The sequence below is a fragment of the Schistocerca piceifrons genome, chromosome 3 (assembly GCF_021461385.2).
Source record: "Schistocerca piceifrons isolate TAMUIC-IGC-003096 chromosome 3, iqSchPice1.1, whole genome shotgun sequence".
Taxonomy (NCBI): domain Eukaryota; kingdom Metazoa; phylum Arthropoda; class Insecta; order Orthoptera; family Acrididae; genus Schistocerca; species Schistocerca piceifrons.
The window spans coordinates 378,528,454-378,546,947 of NC_060140.1; the positions used below are offsets into that span (position 1 = coordinate 378,528,454).

Here is an 18,494-nt window from a genome sequence, read left to right on the forward strand (position 1 = left end):
ACGTATTTTTGCTTGTCAGAAAGGTTGTAGATGCTGATGTCGAAAACATGTTTTGTAGAAAAAAATTTTAAAGGAAAATAACAGATGATCTTGTAGTGCTAGGTTCACGAAATAATTGATCGTCAGTGTGTAAACTAGGACTAGCTAGACACTGCACTTTTTTTGAAACTTCAGTTGGTTCAATACGAAAGGATAACTTTTCAAATGTACTAAGAGTTCTATGTGTAGTGCTTGCATTTCAGGAATGCTGTGGACTCGTGGCATAAACGCTTCTGACATTTGAGCCTCTAAAATACGAACAAATTTCTCTAGCAGAGGGATTGGACAAAGTAAAGTTTATCGAACCTGTAAATAAATGTTTGACCTACGAAGAAGGTACTATAACATGACTACCACTTATTCAGTTTCATGTTTCAGCCAAACGACCACGTGAAATGTACATAGTGATGTGCTTATTCCCATAACATCTGTTTATTTTGATGGAAATAAATATATACCGACTTTCACTGATGATTATACCCGCTTTACAGTAGCTTATAGTCTTCAATCGAAGTATGAAGTGTTTCATTATTTCAAAGTATACTATGGAATGGGTACTGTCCTTTTTACCTAAAAATTCAAAGAAAACCCGATTTTGTGACTGATGTGAAATCTTTCAAATGTGGAAACACACCCTACTAGCTTTCGTTTATGTGGTGCCGCTGCCAACAAATAAAAGAGCCATTAGTAGTAAGCGGGTGTTCAAAGTAAAAAGTGATCCATCTGGAAATACTGGAAGGCAGTCATGTTTGGCAGTTAAAAATTGTGCTCAGGTGAAAGGATATGACTAGGAGGAGATATATGTTTCAGTAGGTTGATTCACAACATTGAGAATTTTCCTTGGTGTGGTGAAAGAATATGATTTGTTTATGGAACACACTTCGAAATCAGTTAGGGTCATAAGCGATATTGACAGACGTCTTTTTCATTACTTGTAGACATGCTTTAGCTTTAGCAGGAGGAATTTCAGCAATGCTGTGGTGCAGAAGGAAGCCAAATTTGAGTGAACTACATGTGTTTGGGTGTGTTGCACACTCCAAAGGAGCTATTGATAAGAAAGTCTGACACCAAGTCAATAAAACTTTTCCTCGCTGGATATTGTCCCAGTGAGTAGAGATTATGATGTCTCTAACAACACAAAATTGTATTTGGAAAAAATGGATCTTTTGATGAAGGTAAGTTTCTATTTCAAGGTGAAAGTAGTGATGATTCGATCTTGGAGACTTTTCAACTTGAAAGCACATCACAGAACACAGCAGGAGATCAAGAACATCAGAATGAAACTGTAGCATCGCGTTCTGTCTCTGCAAATGCGAGTGTACTGTGGTATATAAACACTCTGTGTGTCTAGTGTTTGTTATTATAGTTGCTCTTTGACGTGAGTGATATAGACCAGGGCTTCTCAACGTGTGGTCCGCAGACCCCTTAGGGGTCCGCCGGCTCTTTCTTATAGACGATTCTATGCCTGTCTTAACAGTTAATTGTTCAGCCTTCCAAGGTGACAACCTCTCCTTAATGTATGTGTTTTATGTGGAAATAAATGTTTGATTCTACCAGATACCATATATTTGGTGACCCCGACGATAACACAACACGACCGCGACGGCTTCAGCTTTCCGCACCGCATCGTAACGTGAACGTTCCTTACTTCCGCGTCAGCTGCGCCGAGGTCGTTCTCGCACGAAAATGGACAATCCACCAATCACCTTAGAGCCAGCTACAAGCATCATAGTTCACAGGGTTACAATTAAGCCCTAGGTGATCTGGCAACACAACCCGGTGTTGTGGTTTGCACAGCTTGAAAGACAGTTCGCCCTTGCACAAATATCAGCAGACGAAACGAAGTATAGCTACGCAGTCGCAGCACTAACAGAAGACTTACTTGTCGAGGTACAAGATATCCTTGCTGCACCACCCAACGCCGAACGGCATGCGTCAGTTAAGGACGCACTAGTGACGCGCCTATCACAATCGGAAGCTAAGCAACTAGAGATACTTTTACGGACTGAGGAGCTCGGCGAACGAACCCCATCACAACTTTTACGCTGTTTGCACACACTGGCAAGCAACACTGTGAGCGACGACGTGCTGCGCAATATTTGGTGTCCCGAATACCTTCTGACACTCAAAAAATTCTGACAGTGTGTGCGGGTGATTTAAATGCTCAGCGGACAGAATCGTCGACATGTATACCACAACAAAGGTGCCAACATTGACACCATGGCAAGAGAATACGTCTGCAGTGACACTATCAAAGTTCCAGATAGATGTGTTTTATGTGGAAATAAATTTTCAATTCTACCAGATACCACAAAACTAATTTGAAGGATACTGAACAAACTGTTGAAGGTAACTCAGACTTCAGAAGAAGTGAAGCCTCTGCAGAAAAGCAATAGAGTAACAACAACACCTAGATACTTGGAGGATTACGCAGTGTTAGCCTTGAATGAGAAGCATTTGTGGGAAACTTTCCTCAGAATTTTGAAGAAGTGAGGGGCTGGCGTGATGAAGAAGAATGGGCGAAAGAAATTAAGGAAGAACTGGACTCTCTGTCATCTAATGGATCTTGGATTTATGCACCACTTCCAGTAAATAAAAGAACCATCAGCAATAAATAAGAGTTCAAAATAAAAAGGATGCACCTGGAAATATTGAAAGGTATAAGGCAAGTTTAGTAGTTAAAGGTTGTACTCAGGTAAAAGGATAACTATGAGCTAAGATATTTTTCAGTTGTTTGACTCACAACACTATGAACTTTTCTTCGTGTGGTGAAAGAACGCGATTTCTCTATGGAACAGATGGATGTACAAAATGCATTCCTGCATGGAGAACTGACTGAAGAAATTTATATGAAATTTCCTCAATAAGTGATGATTAATGAAACACTTGTATGCAAACTCAATAAAGCTTTACATAGCTTAAAAGAGGTACCAAGAACTTGGAACTCAGTATTTGACTGTTTGATGAAGGATATTGGGTTTCGATGTCTCCAAACTGAAAGCACTGATGATTATAGTACTTATTTGGTAGTGCATGTAGATAATATTCTAATTGCTGGGAATCGTAAAAGCAAATTTTCTGATGTTGAAAACAAGGCAAAAGTAAAATTTCGAATATGAGAACTCTGAGAAGTAAATTATTTCTTGGAATAAATATATAGAGAATTGTGGCAAAATTTTTCCTAGTCAACGTTAAAAACTTGTTGAAAGGTTCAGCATGGAAGAATGTAAACCCTATAAACAGCTAATAAATGTCAAACCCAGTGGAGATGCTTGTGGTGACACAGCTGGAAATAGAACATACACAGAATTGATAGGTTGTTTATGTATGTGATGACAGCTACAAGACCAGACATAAGTACATTAGTTAACTATTTTGGTGGACATCAAAATAAACCAGCAGAAATCTACTGGAGATGTTTGAAATGAATTCTTCAGTATATTAAACAACACTTGTTGTTGGTCAGTGTGACAGAAAGGGAAATTCAAATGCTCTTTTATGCTATGTTGATTCAGACTGAGGAAATGAAGAAGACAGAAGCTACAACACGTTACAATCTCCAGGTTATTGGAAATATTGTTTGTTGGGCTACAAAGAGACAGACATATGTTCCACTATCTTCAACAGAATCATAATTATATTGATTTTATATATTGTTTACCTAAATACCTGGTAATTTCTAGCATTAACGTAATCAAAGTTTTTGGAAATATTGTTTGTGGCGTGCAAACAGACATGTGTTTCACTGTGTTCAGCAGAATCAGAATATGTTACTTTTCTATATCATTTATCTAAAAACCTGTTCATTTGTAGTATTAACAAGAATATTTATTAACAATATGTTTGGTTTGATTTTTTAATAATTTGATAAAAGGACTGTGAAATGCATATATACGTCATGTGTTACAGCTAATAAATCATGAGCGAGTGTCTTTCTCGTATCGATATTTCAATAAAATAAACACTTGACATGTCATCTGATGTTGGGTGTTAATTATTTGATGGCGAAAATTTGACCCTGTTTCCATCTCATGTCTTTCAATAAAGGCTGCCTTATCTGGAGTAGGATCATTTTGCTTTCCCGAGTAATGACAGAATATTCTTCTGTCGGCTATGCTACTCAGCAAATTCAGGGGACCTCTTCCAACGTGATTCTTCCACTTTTCGTTGACGATACAGTTTATCTCTGTTTAGAAGTTTGAATTTGACATTTGGGTCAAAGATGTTCATCGAAGTAACAAGTGTCTCTGAGTAACCTAGATACTTGCGAAGTGGAATTGTTGCGCGCTTGATGCAGCACTTGAATGTTGTTTATTAAATAGATTATGGAGATTCCCCTTATTTTTACCCCTGGAGTACTAAAAACGTTAAAAGATGCAGTACTGTGTTGTATTCTGTTATGTAGTAACCATTTGACATACTAATTCAATATTGTGCTTGGCAATGGGACCTTGTTGAGTTATACTTAAACCGGTGAAGTGAATGTCGTAATGGGTTCTGTACTAGCATATTTATATAGTAGGCCTGGATGGGTATACACTGTTAGAATTCTACATATGTAAAGTATTACATCAGCTTTCCGGCTGAGGAAACGCATGTAAGTGGTGGTACTGTTCAATGCCCAACTTTTTATTATATACGAAAGTTTTGAGGTGCAAAATTTTGCCAGCACGTTTTTCTGTAAAATGCGAAGTAAAGTGTTGTATGGTAGCAGGAAGCGAAGATTTTTTGTGGTGGTACTTAAGTGCTATGGCAATCGAAGCATTACTTTGAATATACAGTCAGGTGACAGCTCAAACTGCGGTGGTTTTCATAACGTGATTGTTTGTTTATCGTCTGATGTTACCTTTCGACAGTTTGCTTCCTATGTGACAGTCCTGATCCCACTTGTGATGATTTCATGCATTGTGTTCGCATTTGATGAAGGCCGGAGGGCGATAGTTTACGTACTCAATACACTTAACATTATGGTATTTCTTAACGACACAAGGACAACAACCATCATTATTAAAGAGGTGTGGAGGGATTTATTTCCTGTGGGCAAATTACGAAGACAGTTACAATGCTATGTGTATGTAACTGAGAAATTACTGATGTATTGGCCTTGTTGCATGAATTTTCTGTCAGCAGATACCAAATACAATTGGTTTTTGTGTGGTGTTACTTTGTGGAACTAGTCGAGTCGCTAAGCGGGTTTTTGTAGCAATGCTACATGGTATTGTATACTGTAGTGGTCCAGGTATTAGCATCATTGTAGGTTGTACAATTGCTATTAGGTATGTCAAATTAATGTGTGGTGTAAATTAAAAAGATAGTACACAGGCATTCTTACTCTTTTAGTTTGGTCGATTGTTCAACTTTTGAAGAAGAGTTGCTTCTTTTGCATTTTTAGAAATTCCTGTACAGAATAAAAATTGTGCTTTTATAAGGAATTCCTTTAGTTTGCTGTTAACTGGTAGCTCTGAAGCAATTTATTTCTTCTGGTGTCTTGTTCAGTATTATGTCACGATGGGTTACACTTTGCAAATAGCATGATGATCTGAAATACATTTGGTGGAAATCGGGTTGCCCTCTGAAACCATACTTGTGTGTGTCCTTGTTTTGCATTTAATAATCTATCTCGTAGTCTTACCCTAGTGAATCAGATTGTTTCAATGATAAACAAACACGAAAAATTTATAATGCTAAGATCAGGTAATTGAGGTTTATAAGTTACCCCTTTTAAGGCCACAAATGATCATCTATGATCTTTTTTTTTTCATTCTAAAGACATTGATGAGCAGAGTGGCATTTCACTTGAAAAATTTATTAGCAAAGCATTCAATAGAACTGTGCATAGTGTGCCTGCACTACTGTTTACTTGTTGAAACTTTCAGTAACCTCAGAGTTTACACCTTACCATACGGGTGTATCCTTTTTTCAGTCCCGTGTAACCCCTAGAAAGCAAAGGAAATAATAATAATAATAATTTAACAGTAATGGCTTCTATGCTTTCTGCTTTTAATCTTACATGGATATGTTTTTTCTTCTATTGGTGAGATTAGTTATAAAGTTGAGGTTACAATACTTTTAGCATTTAACTACAGTTTGTGTTTAATCATTCTGTAAGCACTGACTGTTTTTGCTGTTGAATGCAGATGTCGTGTGCTGGATGCAGAGAATCATACACTACTATCACCATTGAAGGGAACAGATTTTTTAGGTGCTCATATGTTCTACTAGGTCATCCACACAAATCAGAAAGAGTGATGGGCCCAGGATCGAGCCTCTAGGGCTTCATGTTTCATTGATAGCTTCTCTGAATAGAAACTCTGTCCAATTTTGTTGAAACATTTAACATATCTAAAGTGATACCTTCTGTCTGTGCTTTCCAAGATATGAGCGTAACCAGCTGTGTGCTACACCTCTCATATTGTGTAATTCTAATTTTTCAAGGAGGATTTTATGATGCAAGACATCAAAAGGCTTTAAAAGTTGTAGAAAAATTCCTGCAGAGAGGTCATGTTGGCCAAAAGATTTTCCAGCATGATCTAAATGCTCAAAAGATTGACCTGGAGTGGAACTTATCTACGTTCATACTACATGTGACTGACTTTGCCCTGTCTAATACACTTTTTATTATAGACACTAAAAACGCAAAGCCAGTTCAGAAAACCTATAGAGCCTATTACCTAAAAAAGTCTGACAAGTACTTTGGTCAAATTATTTACATGTATCATACAAAACTGTGAATACTTTGAAGTCTTACCTTGGTAATTTGCGGTCGTCTGATGGATAAGCTGACAGTTTTAGTCATTAATTGTTGTCCTCCCTTTGTCTTAAGTTCTGTTCAGTTTGAACCAACCCCATAGATGTACAGTTACATGAGACTAATTAGGTGAGTTGTGTAATTTTTCTTAATATGTGGTTCTGTACGTATCTTTTTCCCCAGAATGAATTTAGTGTTGGATTTTTCCAGATATTACAGTGTAAATAAATGCTGAGATGATTCCTTTGAAAAGATATGGCTAATGTCATGCCCAATTCTGCTTATACGCTCAGTCTAATGACCTTGATGTGAATATATAAAGCTCAGGTCTTCCTGCATTTTCTGAATACTTATTTTTAGTGGTAGAAATAAAGCATTCATAGGTAGCAATGGTGGAGTGAACATTGTTTCTGTAATACAAACATTGATAAGATAGGGTACAATGTCCTGGTTCTTACTACTTAGAAGCCATAAACATTGAAGACAGTGGAAAAGTGGCAGGTGTAACAATAATCTAAATTATTGAATATAAAATAAAGTTGTCCAACAGCATGATTTACCTTAATTCTGGAATCTGAAATGAGGCAGTGAAACAAATTTAAGAGGAAATCAATTTTTAAAATGGAAAGAAGTATCACAAAGATTTCTCTTTCAAACATTTTTGGATATGTCATCAGCTGCACTCTGTACTTTCAGAATCTAGTTTCAAGCTGAGCGAGTGAGGTGGACACGTGTGGTAGTTGAAATTTCATCAGGACTTGATTTATGGCTTATCAACTGAATGTCAGTGTCGTGTTGGGTGTTTTACTATTAGTTATCAACGTTTATTAGGAAAACTATAATTTTCTTTTTCTCCTTCCTCTTACTTATCTTCTGATATTTTATATAGATTGCATAACTTGAAGAACTTCTATTGTGGTTTTATATTGGTACACACATTTTAATCACAACAAAAAGGAAAATTGAAGCAAAAAGCTTAATCAAGACATTAAGAAATGGGAAAGTTTTCTCCAGTAGTTTTGCTGTAAATAGAGTACATAAAATATAGGCATTCAGAGAGAAAGATGCCCAACAAAGAGATGCAGGAAGGATAAGTGAGTAGGAAAGGGGAAAGGATAGGTTAGATAGAGCCAAAAAATTGGAAAGGATGGAACCTAATTTGTAATAGATAAAGTAAATGAGCATGGATCCAAAAGGTCAAAATTAAACATTATAGTGCAGTATATAAATAAATAACTTTATTTAGTATAGAGAGTTTTGAATTACAGTTATTGTTAATACCTCATTTCATTGACAACAATTTCTGATGAAGATGAGATGAAATGATTAGGACAGCACTAACACCCATTCTCCAAGCAAAGATAATCTCTGACCCAGCTGGGATTCAAACCCAGAGCCCTGTGATTTAGAGACATCAACACTAACCATTAGACCACAAGCTGCAGATGATTATCAGATTAAAAATATAAAAGCTCACATTAAACTGTAGATACGCATATGACTGAATGAGTGTCATTTCAAAGGTAGGAGGAAAATAATTCCACGTCTCCAATAGCATCATGCCTGTAGTAGATTTGGCGAGAGGAGAGCCCTGATAGTCAGCAGTGCTGTTGTCAGATTTAAACTGCAAAGCGCAAATGGCTGTAAGTGAAACAGTAGTCTTCTTTAGAGCTATGATAACAATGTGGTGTTGCCATAGAGACACACAAAATTGTGTTACATGACTCAGAGGTGTGAAGCAGCTGTGGAAAGCCCACTGCATCTTTCAGGTGTCTTTTCTTTCACGACTACTGTCTTAAATTACTGTAGTGTTCCAAGCAACCTTTAAATTGAGAACAGGTTTCATTCATAATTTGAGAATCATTTTGTTGAATGTTTTATCTTTGCAGAGATAATATAGTTTCCATTTACAGGGATAATAATGTTTTATATGTAACTATTGTTAGGTGAGACAAAGCTAATCTCTCTCTCTCTCTCTCTCTCTCTCTCTCTCTCTCTCTCTCTCTCTCTCTCTCTCTCTCTCTAATTAACTTCTGCATGGATGAGGGAAGGAAACAAAAAGATGTGGTGGACAGAGAGATGAGAAATTGTAGTTGGGTATAACAAAAAGGGAAAAAGCAGGACAATTTTGCATAGGATTGCAACTTGGGGGGGGGGGGGGGGGGGTGGACATCAAGATTGCCTCATTGAGAGGAGCTAAAGACGGAGATTGGTAGGCATGGAGAACTCAATTGTTAGGACCATTTAGCTGTTCAGATGCTGTTAAAAAAAATACTGTTGATTAGCTGTAAGTTTGACTGTAACTTATAACAGCAGTGTAAAGAAAAAGCATTGAACTGTACAGCATTTGACACCACAGTTAATCTGATTGGTCTTAGTTCAGGAAAAAAGTGTGTAGATGCAGAAACATTGTTTGTTTTTTCCACTGTGAACAAGTTCAAAAATTAGTCTTTCATTTTTTCAGTTAAAAAAAGTCACATCAATACTGTAGAATTTTCCCCACATTGTATGAAACACTGAGCCCATAATCTGTGTTTAACGTATTATAGGCTGAACATAAACACTTTGTACAAAAAAATGGGAGGTCGTATTATATTGTTAACATTTTAAAAGCCAAGCAATTGTGGCATGTTTTCAAGGTAATCCTCGGGCACTGAAATTGGGAACAGTGTTCTATAAGATTGTGTGTATATAAGTGATATGTTCATGATATTTACTGACTGTAATTGTGCTCTGCATTAGTCATTTTTTGTCAGTTTGTTTTTGTGTACTAAAGTTATCTTCCGTTTGTCTTACAGGAAGTATATTATGAAGCTTGCGTACCTGTCTCCATCAGCAGTTATTCTGTTCCTAGCTTTATTTTATCGTCCAGAATGGGTATTATTTCTGTTGTTTGTTGGTGCTGCAGTGGTAGTGATAACTTTTGCTATATCTGCTTTTATTGGTGCTCATCTCAAGTCTTTATCAAAAATCCAAAGAAAGCAAGTGAAGTCACAGGATCTTGAAGCTCTCAGAAATTTCTTTACAGTAAGTTGTCTCTCTTAAAATCTCAAAATTTGTGAAGGAGTGCTCTGCAGAAAGGAGCGATAAATACATAAATTTTTGTTTTCAGCAAGTGGATCCAAAGCCAGTAAAACCAAGACGCTTACCTGTTATTTTTGGGCGGATGATAGATGATGCGCTTCAACACTTGCTAGATTTGGTTTTGAGAGATTTCATTTGTAATGCCCTAAACAGTATTGGCTTAAGCACAGAGGAATTGTCACAAGAAATTAAGTAAGTTCATTCAGAATATTCCATTTATGTGTTTCTTTATACATTCAAAAGATTTATAACACTAAAGCCTCCCAGTGAAATTTATTATATGTTAGATAGTTAATAAAAAAATAAATAAATAAAACTCTGTTCAAGATACTGGCTGACTAATTTCAGTTTGGTAGGCTTTCAGTAATTTGGAAAAGGTGTTGAAGTATATGATGGTACTGGTAGAGCCTGATTTCACACATATTGTTGTCACACAAGCCAGTCTGAATAGTCGAAGTTTGCAGCAAAGCATGTTGGCTTTCAATCCACAACAATTAAAAGCAAGTTATAATACTGCAGAGTGGGTGCTAAATGTAATCAAGAGAGCTGCCACTGTGTGATACCATCGCAAACTTCCTTCGGTTCCTTTCTAAGTGACCCATGTTGTTGTTGTTGTGGTCTTCAGTCCTGAGACTGGTTTGATGCAGCTCTCCATGCTACTCTATCCTGTGCAAGCTTCTTCATCTCCCAGTACCTACTGCAACCTACATCCTTCTGAATCTGCTTAGTGTATTCATCTCTTGGTCTCCCTCTACGATTTTTACCCTCCACGGTGCCCTCCAATGCTAAATTTGTGATCCCTTGATGCCTCAGAACATGTCCTACCAACCGATCCCTTCTTCTAGTCAAGTTGTGCCACAAACGTCTCTTCTCTCCAATCCTATTCAATACCTCCTCATCAGTTACGTGATCTACCCACCTTATCTTCAGCATTCTTCTGTAGCACCACATTTCAAAAGCTTCTATTCTCTTCTTGTCCAAACTATTTATCGTCCATGTTTCACTTCCATACATGGCTACACTCCATACAAATACTTTCAGAAACGACTTCCTGACACTTAAATCTATATTCGATGTTAACAAATTTCTCTTCTTCAGAAACGATTTCCTTGCCATTGCCAGTCTACATTTTATATCCTCTCTACTTCGACCATCATCAGTTATTTTACTCCCTAAATAGCAAAACTCCTTTACTACTTTAAGTGTCTCATTTCCTAATCTAATTCCCTCAGCATCACCTGATTTAGTTTGACTACATTCCATTATCCTCGTTTTGCTTTTGTTGATGTTCATCTTATATCCTCCTAGCAAGACACTGTCCATTCCGTTCAACTGCTCTTCCAAGTCCTTTGCTGTCTCTGACAGAATTACAATGTCATCGGTGAACCTCAAAGTTTTTACTTCTTCTCCATGAATTTTAATACCTACTCCGAATTTTTCTTTTGTTTCCTTTCCTGCTTGCTCAATATACAGATTGAATAACATCGGGGACAGGCCACAACCCTGTCTCACTCCTTTCCCAACCACTGCTTCCCTTTCATGCCCCTCGACTCTTATAACTGCCATCTGGTTTCCGTACAAATTGTAAATAGCCTTTCGCTCCCTGTATTTTACCCCTGCCACCTTCAGAATTTGAAACAGAGTATTCCAGTTAACATTGTCAAAAGCTTTCTCTAAGTCAACAAATGCTAGAAACGTAGGTTTGCCTTTTCTTAATCTTTCTTCTAAGATAAGTCGTAAGGTCAGTATTGCCTCACGTGTTCCAACATTTCTACGGAATTCAAACTGATCTTCCCCGAGGTCGGCTTCTACCAGTTTTTCCATTCGTCTGTAAAGAATTCGCGTTAGTATTTTGCAGCTGTGAATTATTAAACTGATAGTTCGGTAATTTTCACATCTGTCAACACCTGCTTTCTTTGGGATTGGAATTATTATATTCTTCTTGAAGTCTGAGGGTATTTCGCCTGTCTCATACATCGTGCTCACCAGATGGTAGAGTTTTGTCAGGACTGGCTCTCCCGAGGCCATCAGTAGTTCTAATGGAATGTCGTCTACTTCCGGGGCCTTGTTTCGACTCAGGTCTTTCAGTGCTCTGTCAAACTCTTCACGCAGTATTTTATCTCCCATTTCGTCTTCATCTACATCCTCTTCCATTTCCATAATATTGTCCTCAAGTACATCGCTCTTGTATAGACCCTCTATATACTCCTTCCACCTTTCTGCCTTCCCTTCTTTGCTTAGAACTGGGTTGCCATCTGAGCTCTTGATATTAATACAAGTGGTTCTCTTCTCTCCAAAGGTCTCTTTAATTTTCCTGTAGGCAGTATCTATCTTACCCCTAGTGAGACAAGCCTCTACATCCTTACATTTGTCCTCTAGCCATCCCTGCTTAGCCATTTTGCACTTCCTGTCGATCTCATTTTTGAGACGTTTGTATTCCTTTTTGCCTGCTTCACTTACTGCATTTTTATGTTTTCTCCTTTCATCAATTAAATTCAATATTTCTTCTGTTACCCAAGGATTTCTATTAGCCCTCGTCTTTTTACCTACTTGATCGTCTGCTGCCTTCACTACTTCATCCCTCAGAGCTACCCATTCTTCTTCTACTGTATTTCTTTCCCCCATTCCTGCCAATTGTTCCCTTATGCTCTCCCTGAAACACTCTACAACCTCTGGTTCTTTCAGTTTATCCAGGTCCCATCTCCTTAAATTTCCACCTTTTTGCAGTTTCTTCAGTTTCAATCTGCAGTTCATAACCAATAGATTGTGGTCAGAATCCACATCTGCCCCAGGAAATGTCTTACAATTTAAAACCTGGTTCCTAAATCTCTGTCTTACCATTATATAATCTATCTGATACCTTTTAGTATCTCCAGGATTCTTCCAGGTATACAACCTTCTTTTATGATTCTTGAACCAAGTGTTAGCTATGATTAAGTTATGCTCTGTGCAAAATTCTACAAGGCGGCTTCCTCTTTCATTCCTTCCCCCCAATCCATATTCGCCTACTATGTTTCCTTCTCTCCCTTTTCCTACTGACGAATTCCAGTCACCCATGACTATTAAATTTTCGTCTCCCTTAACTACCTGAATAATTTCTTTTATCTCGTCATACATTTCATCTAGTTCTTCATCATCTGCAGAGCTAGTTGGCATATAAACTTGTACTACTGTAGTAGGCATGGGCTTTGTGTCTATCTTGGCCACAATAATGCGTTCACTATGCTGTTTGTAGTAGCTAACCCGCACTCCTATTTTTTTATTCATTATTAAACCTACTCCTGCATTACCCCTATTTGATTTTGTATTTATAACCCTGTAATCACCTGACCAAAAGTCTTGTTCCTCCTGCCACCAAACTTCACTAATTCCCACTATATCTAACTTTAACCTATCCATTTCCCTTTTTAAATTTTCTAACCTACCTGCCCGATTAAGGGATCCGACATTCCACGCTCCGATCCGTAGAACGCCAGTTTTCTTTCTCCTGATAACGACGTCCTCCTGAGTAGTCCCCGCCCGGAGATCCGAATGGGGGACTATTTTACCTCTGGAATATTTTACCCAGGAGGACGCCATCATCATTTAATCATACAGTAAAGCTGCATGTCCTCGGGAAAAATTACGGCTGTAGTTTCCCCTTGCTTTCAGCCGTTCGCAGTACCAGCACAGCAAGGCCGTTTTGGTTATTGCTACAAGGCCAGATCAGTCAATCATCCAGACTGTTGCCCCTGCAACTACTGAAAAGGCTGCTGCCCCTCTTCAGGAACCACATGTTTGTCTGGCCTCTCAACAGATACCCCTCCGTTGTGGTTGCACCTACGGTACGGCCATCTGTATTGCTGAGGCACGCAAGCCTCACCACCAACGGCAAGGCCCAAGCTTTTTATTTTTTTGCAAAAAAGGTACTGCTCACTTCAAGGAAAACTGGTTTGCAACACACAAGCAATTCATTTGTAAGAATTAGTCTATAAATTCCTAATTGTATAGCACTGTCACTCTTTGTATGTATTTGTAAATTCGGTCAAAAAATCCTTGACCTAGCAAAGGGAATCTGCCATGATCGTGTCGCTTACTATAGGTTACTGACAACACTTTGTGAAAGACTACACAACAATCGTATCAAGTACTGTAGATAAATGACAGAAGAACCTGTTAGAGAGTGACAAAAACATGCGTGACAATGCCACAAGCCAGGCATGTGCATGTAAATGTACTGGTAAGCAGGTACAGGATGCAACTTATGGATGGCTTAACCATATAGGTGCCTGCTTAATGAAACTGCATTTATATGGACATTCTTGTGCACAGAACTGCATGACCATTTCACGAGTGTACCGTGACTGTCGGGGATCCAGTAAAACATCAAATCGTTGACATCGATGCGGCCAGAAAAAGATCCTGGAAGAATGGGACCGACAACGACTGAAGAGAATCGTTCAACATGACAGAAGTGCAACACTTCTGCAAATTGCTGCAGATTTCAATATGTGACCATCAGCAAGTGTCAGCATGCTAACCATTCAATGAAACATCGTCAATATGGGCTTCCAGAGCCGAAGGTCCACTCGTGTACACTTACTGCATGACACAAGGCTTTACTCCTCGACTGGGCCCATCAACAATGACATTGGAGTGTTGTTGACTGAAAACATGTTGCCTGTCAGATGAGTCTTGTTTAAAATTGTATTGAGCCGATGGACGTTTACGGGTATGGAGACGACCTAATGAATCTATGGACCCTGCATGTCAGCAGGTGACTATTCAAGCTGGTGTAGGCTCTGTAATGGTGTGGGGCATGTGCAGTTGGAGTGATATGGGACCCCTGATATGTCTAGGTATGACTCTGACAGTTGAAACACACATAAGCATCCTGTCTGATCACCTTTTTCCATTAATGTCCATTGTGCATTCTGACAGACTTTCGAAATTCCAGCAGGACAAGGCAGCATCTCACACATCTAGTATTGCCAGAGTGGCTCCCCTGAGTTTAAACAATTCTGCTGACCACCAGACTCCCCAGACATGAACATTATTGAACATATCTGGGATGCCTTGCAACGTGCTGTTCAGAAGAGATCTCCACCACCTCATACACTTACGGATTTATGGACAGCCTTGCGGGATTCATGGTGTCACTTCCCTGCTGCACTACATCAGACATTAGTTGAGTCCATACCACATTGTGTTGTGGCACTTCTGCATGCTCGCAGTAGCCCTACACAATATTAGGCAGCTATACCAGTTTCTTTGGCTCTTCAGTGTATTTTCGTCCTGTCCTCTCAACTATTGATTGTCAACTTTTAAGTTCTTCCCTAAAAAAAATTTACCTGTGACATCAAATTTTTAAGCTACTAAATTTGCAACTGGGGAACACCATTCACAGTTATAAGAGCTTTGGCCTTTGTACGAGATGAGAAATTTAACTGTTTGCCACATCTAAGATATCTAAAATGCAGATCTCTGAAGGCAATAAAATACACTGAGGCATGTCACTGACAGGGCTTTGGATGCAGACAGCTATTCTACATTGTTGTTTTACAACACAGTTTGAAAGACATTTGCACTGATGGATGGAAGCAAGAAGAGATGATCAGTTGCTCGGCTGATTTTGTTAGCAATGGCCTTAGGATCCGCACTGTGAAGAAGCTGTCTGAGTCTGATGCTGAGCTATATGCAATCATGAAAGCACTGCAGATGGGCATATGTAAACAAAACAGTAACCTTTTTTTCATCTGTTGGAGCCCGTAAGTGCATTTCAAAGTCATCAACAAATGTATCCAACCAACAGAGTGGTCCATATAAGCCAGTAAATTTTCATGTTATGGTTTTGATGGAAGGAAATTTCATGTTGCTGCATTCTAAGGCATGTGGGAATGAGGAAGCTGGTATCCTAGCCAGAGGTGCTTCTGAGGAATCTCTTGGTGCAGCGTGCCATTCCATTTCCTAATCTGTTCAGGTAATAGTCATGAATGTGTAGAGAGGCAGTTTCAATAGATGCAGAACACCATGCAACCTGTAGTGAAGCCAACTACAAGGCCATGGGGAAATATCAATCTAGTCCCTCCGATGGAAAAGTGATGCAAGAATACCACTAAGAGTAGGAAACAAACAGCCCTGCAACTTAAGCTCACTTTGGAAAGACTCGCCAGTTTTAGTTGTTTGCTTTTGTCTTCCAATAAGAGTTCAGCAGTTTTGTTATCAACCTATTCTTTACTTTAGATAACAATGATATGTGTGTCAAAAAGTTTTAAGATTTTGTGTGTTATTTGGACTCCTGTTCAAACTGTTTGGTAGAATATTTTAGTGTGGATTAAGAATGGCTGATTAGTTGGAAATAATGAGCCATGGCTATGTGAACTATTAACAGTATGAAATCAAATGAAAAATCCAAGATTGAATAACAAGACTTAGTATTGTTATTCCATTCAAGATTTTCCATTGTTTGAATTATTATTTTACAATTTTGAAAAGCTGCAACTCTGTTTTTAATTTGAATTTTGACAAAGACTGAGGTTATTACTTACATATTGTTAAGAACCTTGATTGATGTGCATGTGTTTAAATCTTCACTGTGTTTTTCTATTGCGACCATCACTTTAGACTTCGAAACTTATTGACACAAACAGCTTCTGTAATGAGCTAATGTCAGATTAGTCCATGAATCAGCAGAAACAGTTCTTGGAGGAATATCTTCAGTCACAAAAGAAACTGTTTGGAGATTGCTCCAGTGTAGAAAGACGAGATCCTAGTGCCACTAGCTGGGTGACACATAATCATAAGCAAAGCCCCATTTAGGCAAGAGTGGTGGAAACATATTCAGCTTCCATCCCACTAAATACACTGTAAGCAGTAGGCACTGCTGAGTCCTCTTGTAGAGATGTTTGCAGTACAGCAAACAGAGACTGAGGCAGCCTGGCAGCCTTTTATTTGGCGTACTATGGATACCTGTGTGACTGGCCTGCAGTAGTGGCTGTGTTCCCACTAGAGGTGTGACTGTACACATATCAATGAATTTAGATTATTAATTTGTCCGATGGGTTACTAAATTTACTGTTCTGTCACACAAAAAAGGACAAATACACTCTCTTCTCTGAAATGCTGTTCTCTTCATCAACTGCGATGGACTTGGCTGCAAAATTGTGTACATACATGATCAAATCTAGTGTGGTTGTGATCATGTGTGCCAAGCAGCTGTGCCCAGTGAGTTTGTGCTCTTACAGCAGCTTGAGCTTTTGATTTTTGTGACAGACCATAACAATAGTGCCTACAGTGTTTTCTAGACAACACCCAAACTAGTTTGTATTTTTATTGTTTCTTTTCTGCACGTATCATACTTCTAGTAGTACAAAGGTACAATGCCTAGTCCTCCAGGGTGGTGGTTTGATTATTTGTTGTTGTGGTCTGCTTGTAGTTCCTCAGTCTCTGACTGCTTTGGTTAGTGCTTTTTGTGGTTTATATATCCTGCATGAAATGGATTAAAAATGTGGTTGTGTGCAGGCACAAGGTGAATCAATCTCTGTTTGGAAATGGCTAGAAACTCTCGGACCAGAATGCAACTTTTACATGGAATGGAAGCACCAATCTGGAGGGGGCAGAGAGAGGAAGGTATAGCAGTGTATGGGTGGTGGGAGAGGGGTGCACTGTTTGGCGGAGTGTCCAGAGACTAGACTTCCAACAGGCACAGGAAAAGATGGATGGGTGCCTTGGCAGATGGCAGCACACAAAAAGGATGAAGACAGGATTGGGGAGGAGGTGAATAGGACAGATGAGGTGGAAACTTGTGTGGGCGATGTGGGGACAGTATGTTACTGTAGATTGAGGCCTAGGTACTTACGGGAGCAGAGAATGTTTTTTGGGCGTAACTCCCATTTGTGCAGCTCAGAAAAGCTGGTGGTGGAGGGGAGGATCCAAATGACTCGGGTTGTGAAGCAGCCATTGAAATCAAGCATGTTTTGTTCAGCAGTATGTTGTCCCACAGGGTGGTCTACTTTGCTCATGGCCACAGTTTAGTGGTAGCCATTCACCCTGGTGGATAGCTGGTTGGTATTCATACCAGTATAAAAAGCTATGCAACTATTGCTGCAGAGCTACTATATCACATGGCTGCTTTTACAGGTGGCCTGGCCCCTGATGAAATAGGATAAACCTATGAAGGGCTGGAATAGGAAGTGCTGGGTTGATGAATTGGGCAGGTCTTGCACGTGGGTCTTCCACAGGGTTCTGATCCTTGTGGCAAAGGGTTGGGATTGGGAGTGGCATAGAGATGGACTAGGATGTTGTGGAGGTTGACTGGGCAACAGAGGGATGGGAAGGATCTCGGCTAGGATGTCCCTCATTTCAGGGCATGATGATAGTCAGTCAAAGCCCTGGGGAGGTATTGGGTGATGAAGGGGGTACTCATTTGTGACTGATTCTTGGTGATAATGGAAGGATTGGGGATGTGAGGGGAAATGGCACAGGAGATCTCTTTGCGGATTAGGTCTGGGGTAGTGACTGTCTGTGAAGGCCTTGGTGAGACCCCCAGAAAACTGGGCAAGGGAGTTCTTGTCACTGCAAATATGCCATCCATGGGTGACCAGGCAGGATGGAAGGGTGACAGCTGTAGAAATGTAAGTTATTT

At 39.1% G+C, this 18,494-nt stretch overlaps 1 protein-coding gene across 1 annotated transcript in view; it reads left to right on the forward strand.

Moving 5' to 3' along the window:
• The first annotated feature begins 4,275 nt into the window (after positions 1-4,275).
• The window catches only part of LOC124789378 (sorting nexin-25), a 170,484-nt gene continuing 156,265 nt past the window's right edge, over positions 4,276-18,494 (forward strand). The window contains exons 1-3 of the mRNA XM_047256711.1: positions 4,276-4,636; positions 9,586-9,814; positions 9,900-10,063. Coding sequence (XP_047112667.1) covers positions 4,635-4,636; positions 9,586-9,814; positions 9,900-10,063 — 395 coding nt within the window. The 5' untranslated portion in view covers positions 4,276-4,634. The remainder of the gene's footprint in view (positions 4,637-9,585; positions 9,815-9,899; positions 10,064-18,494) is intronic.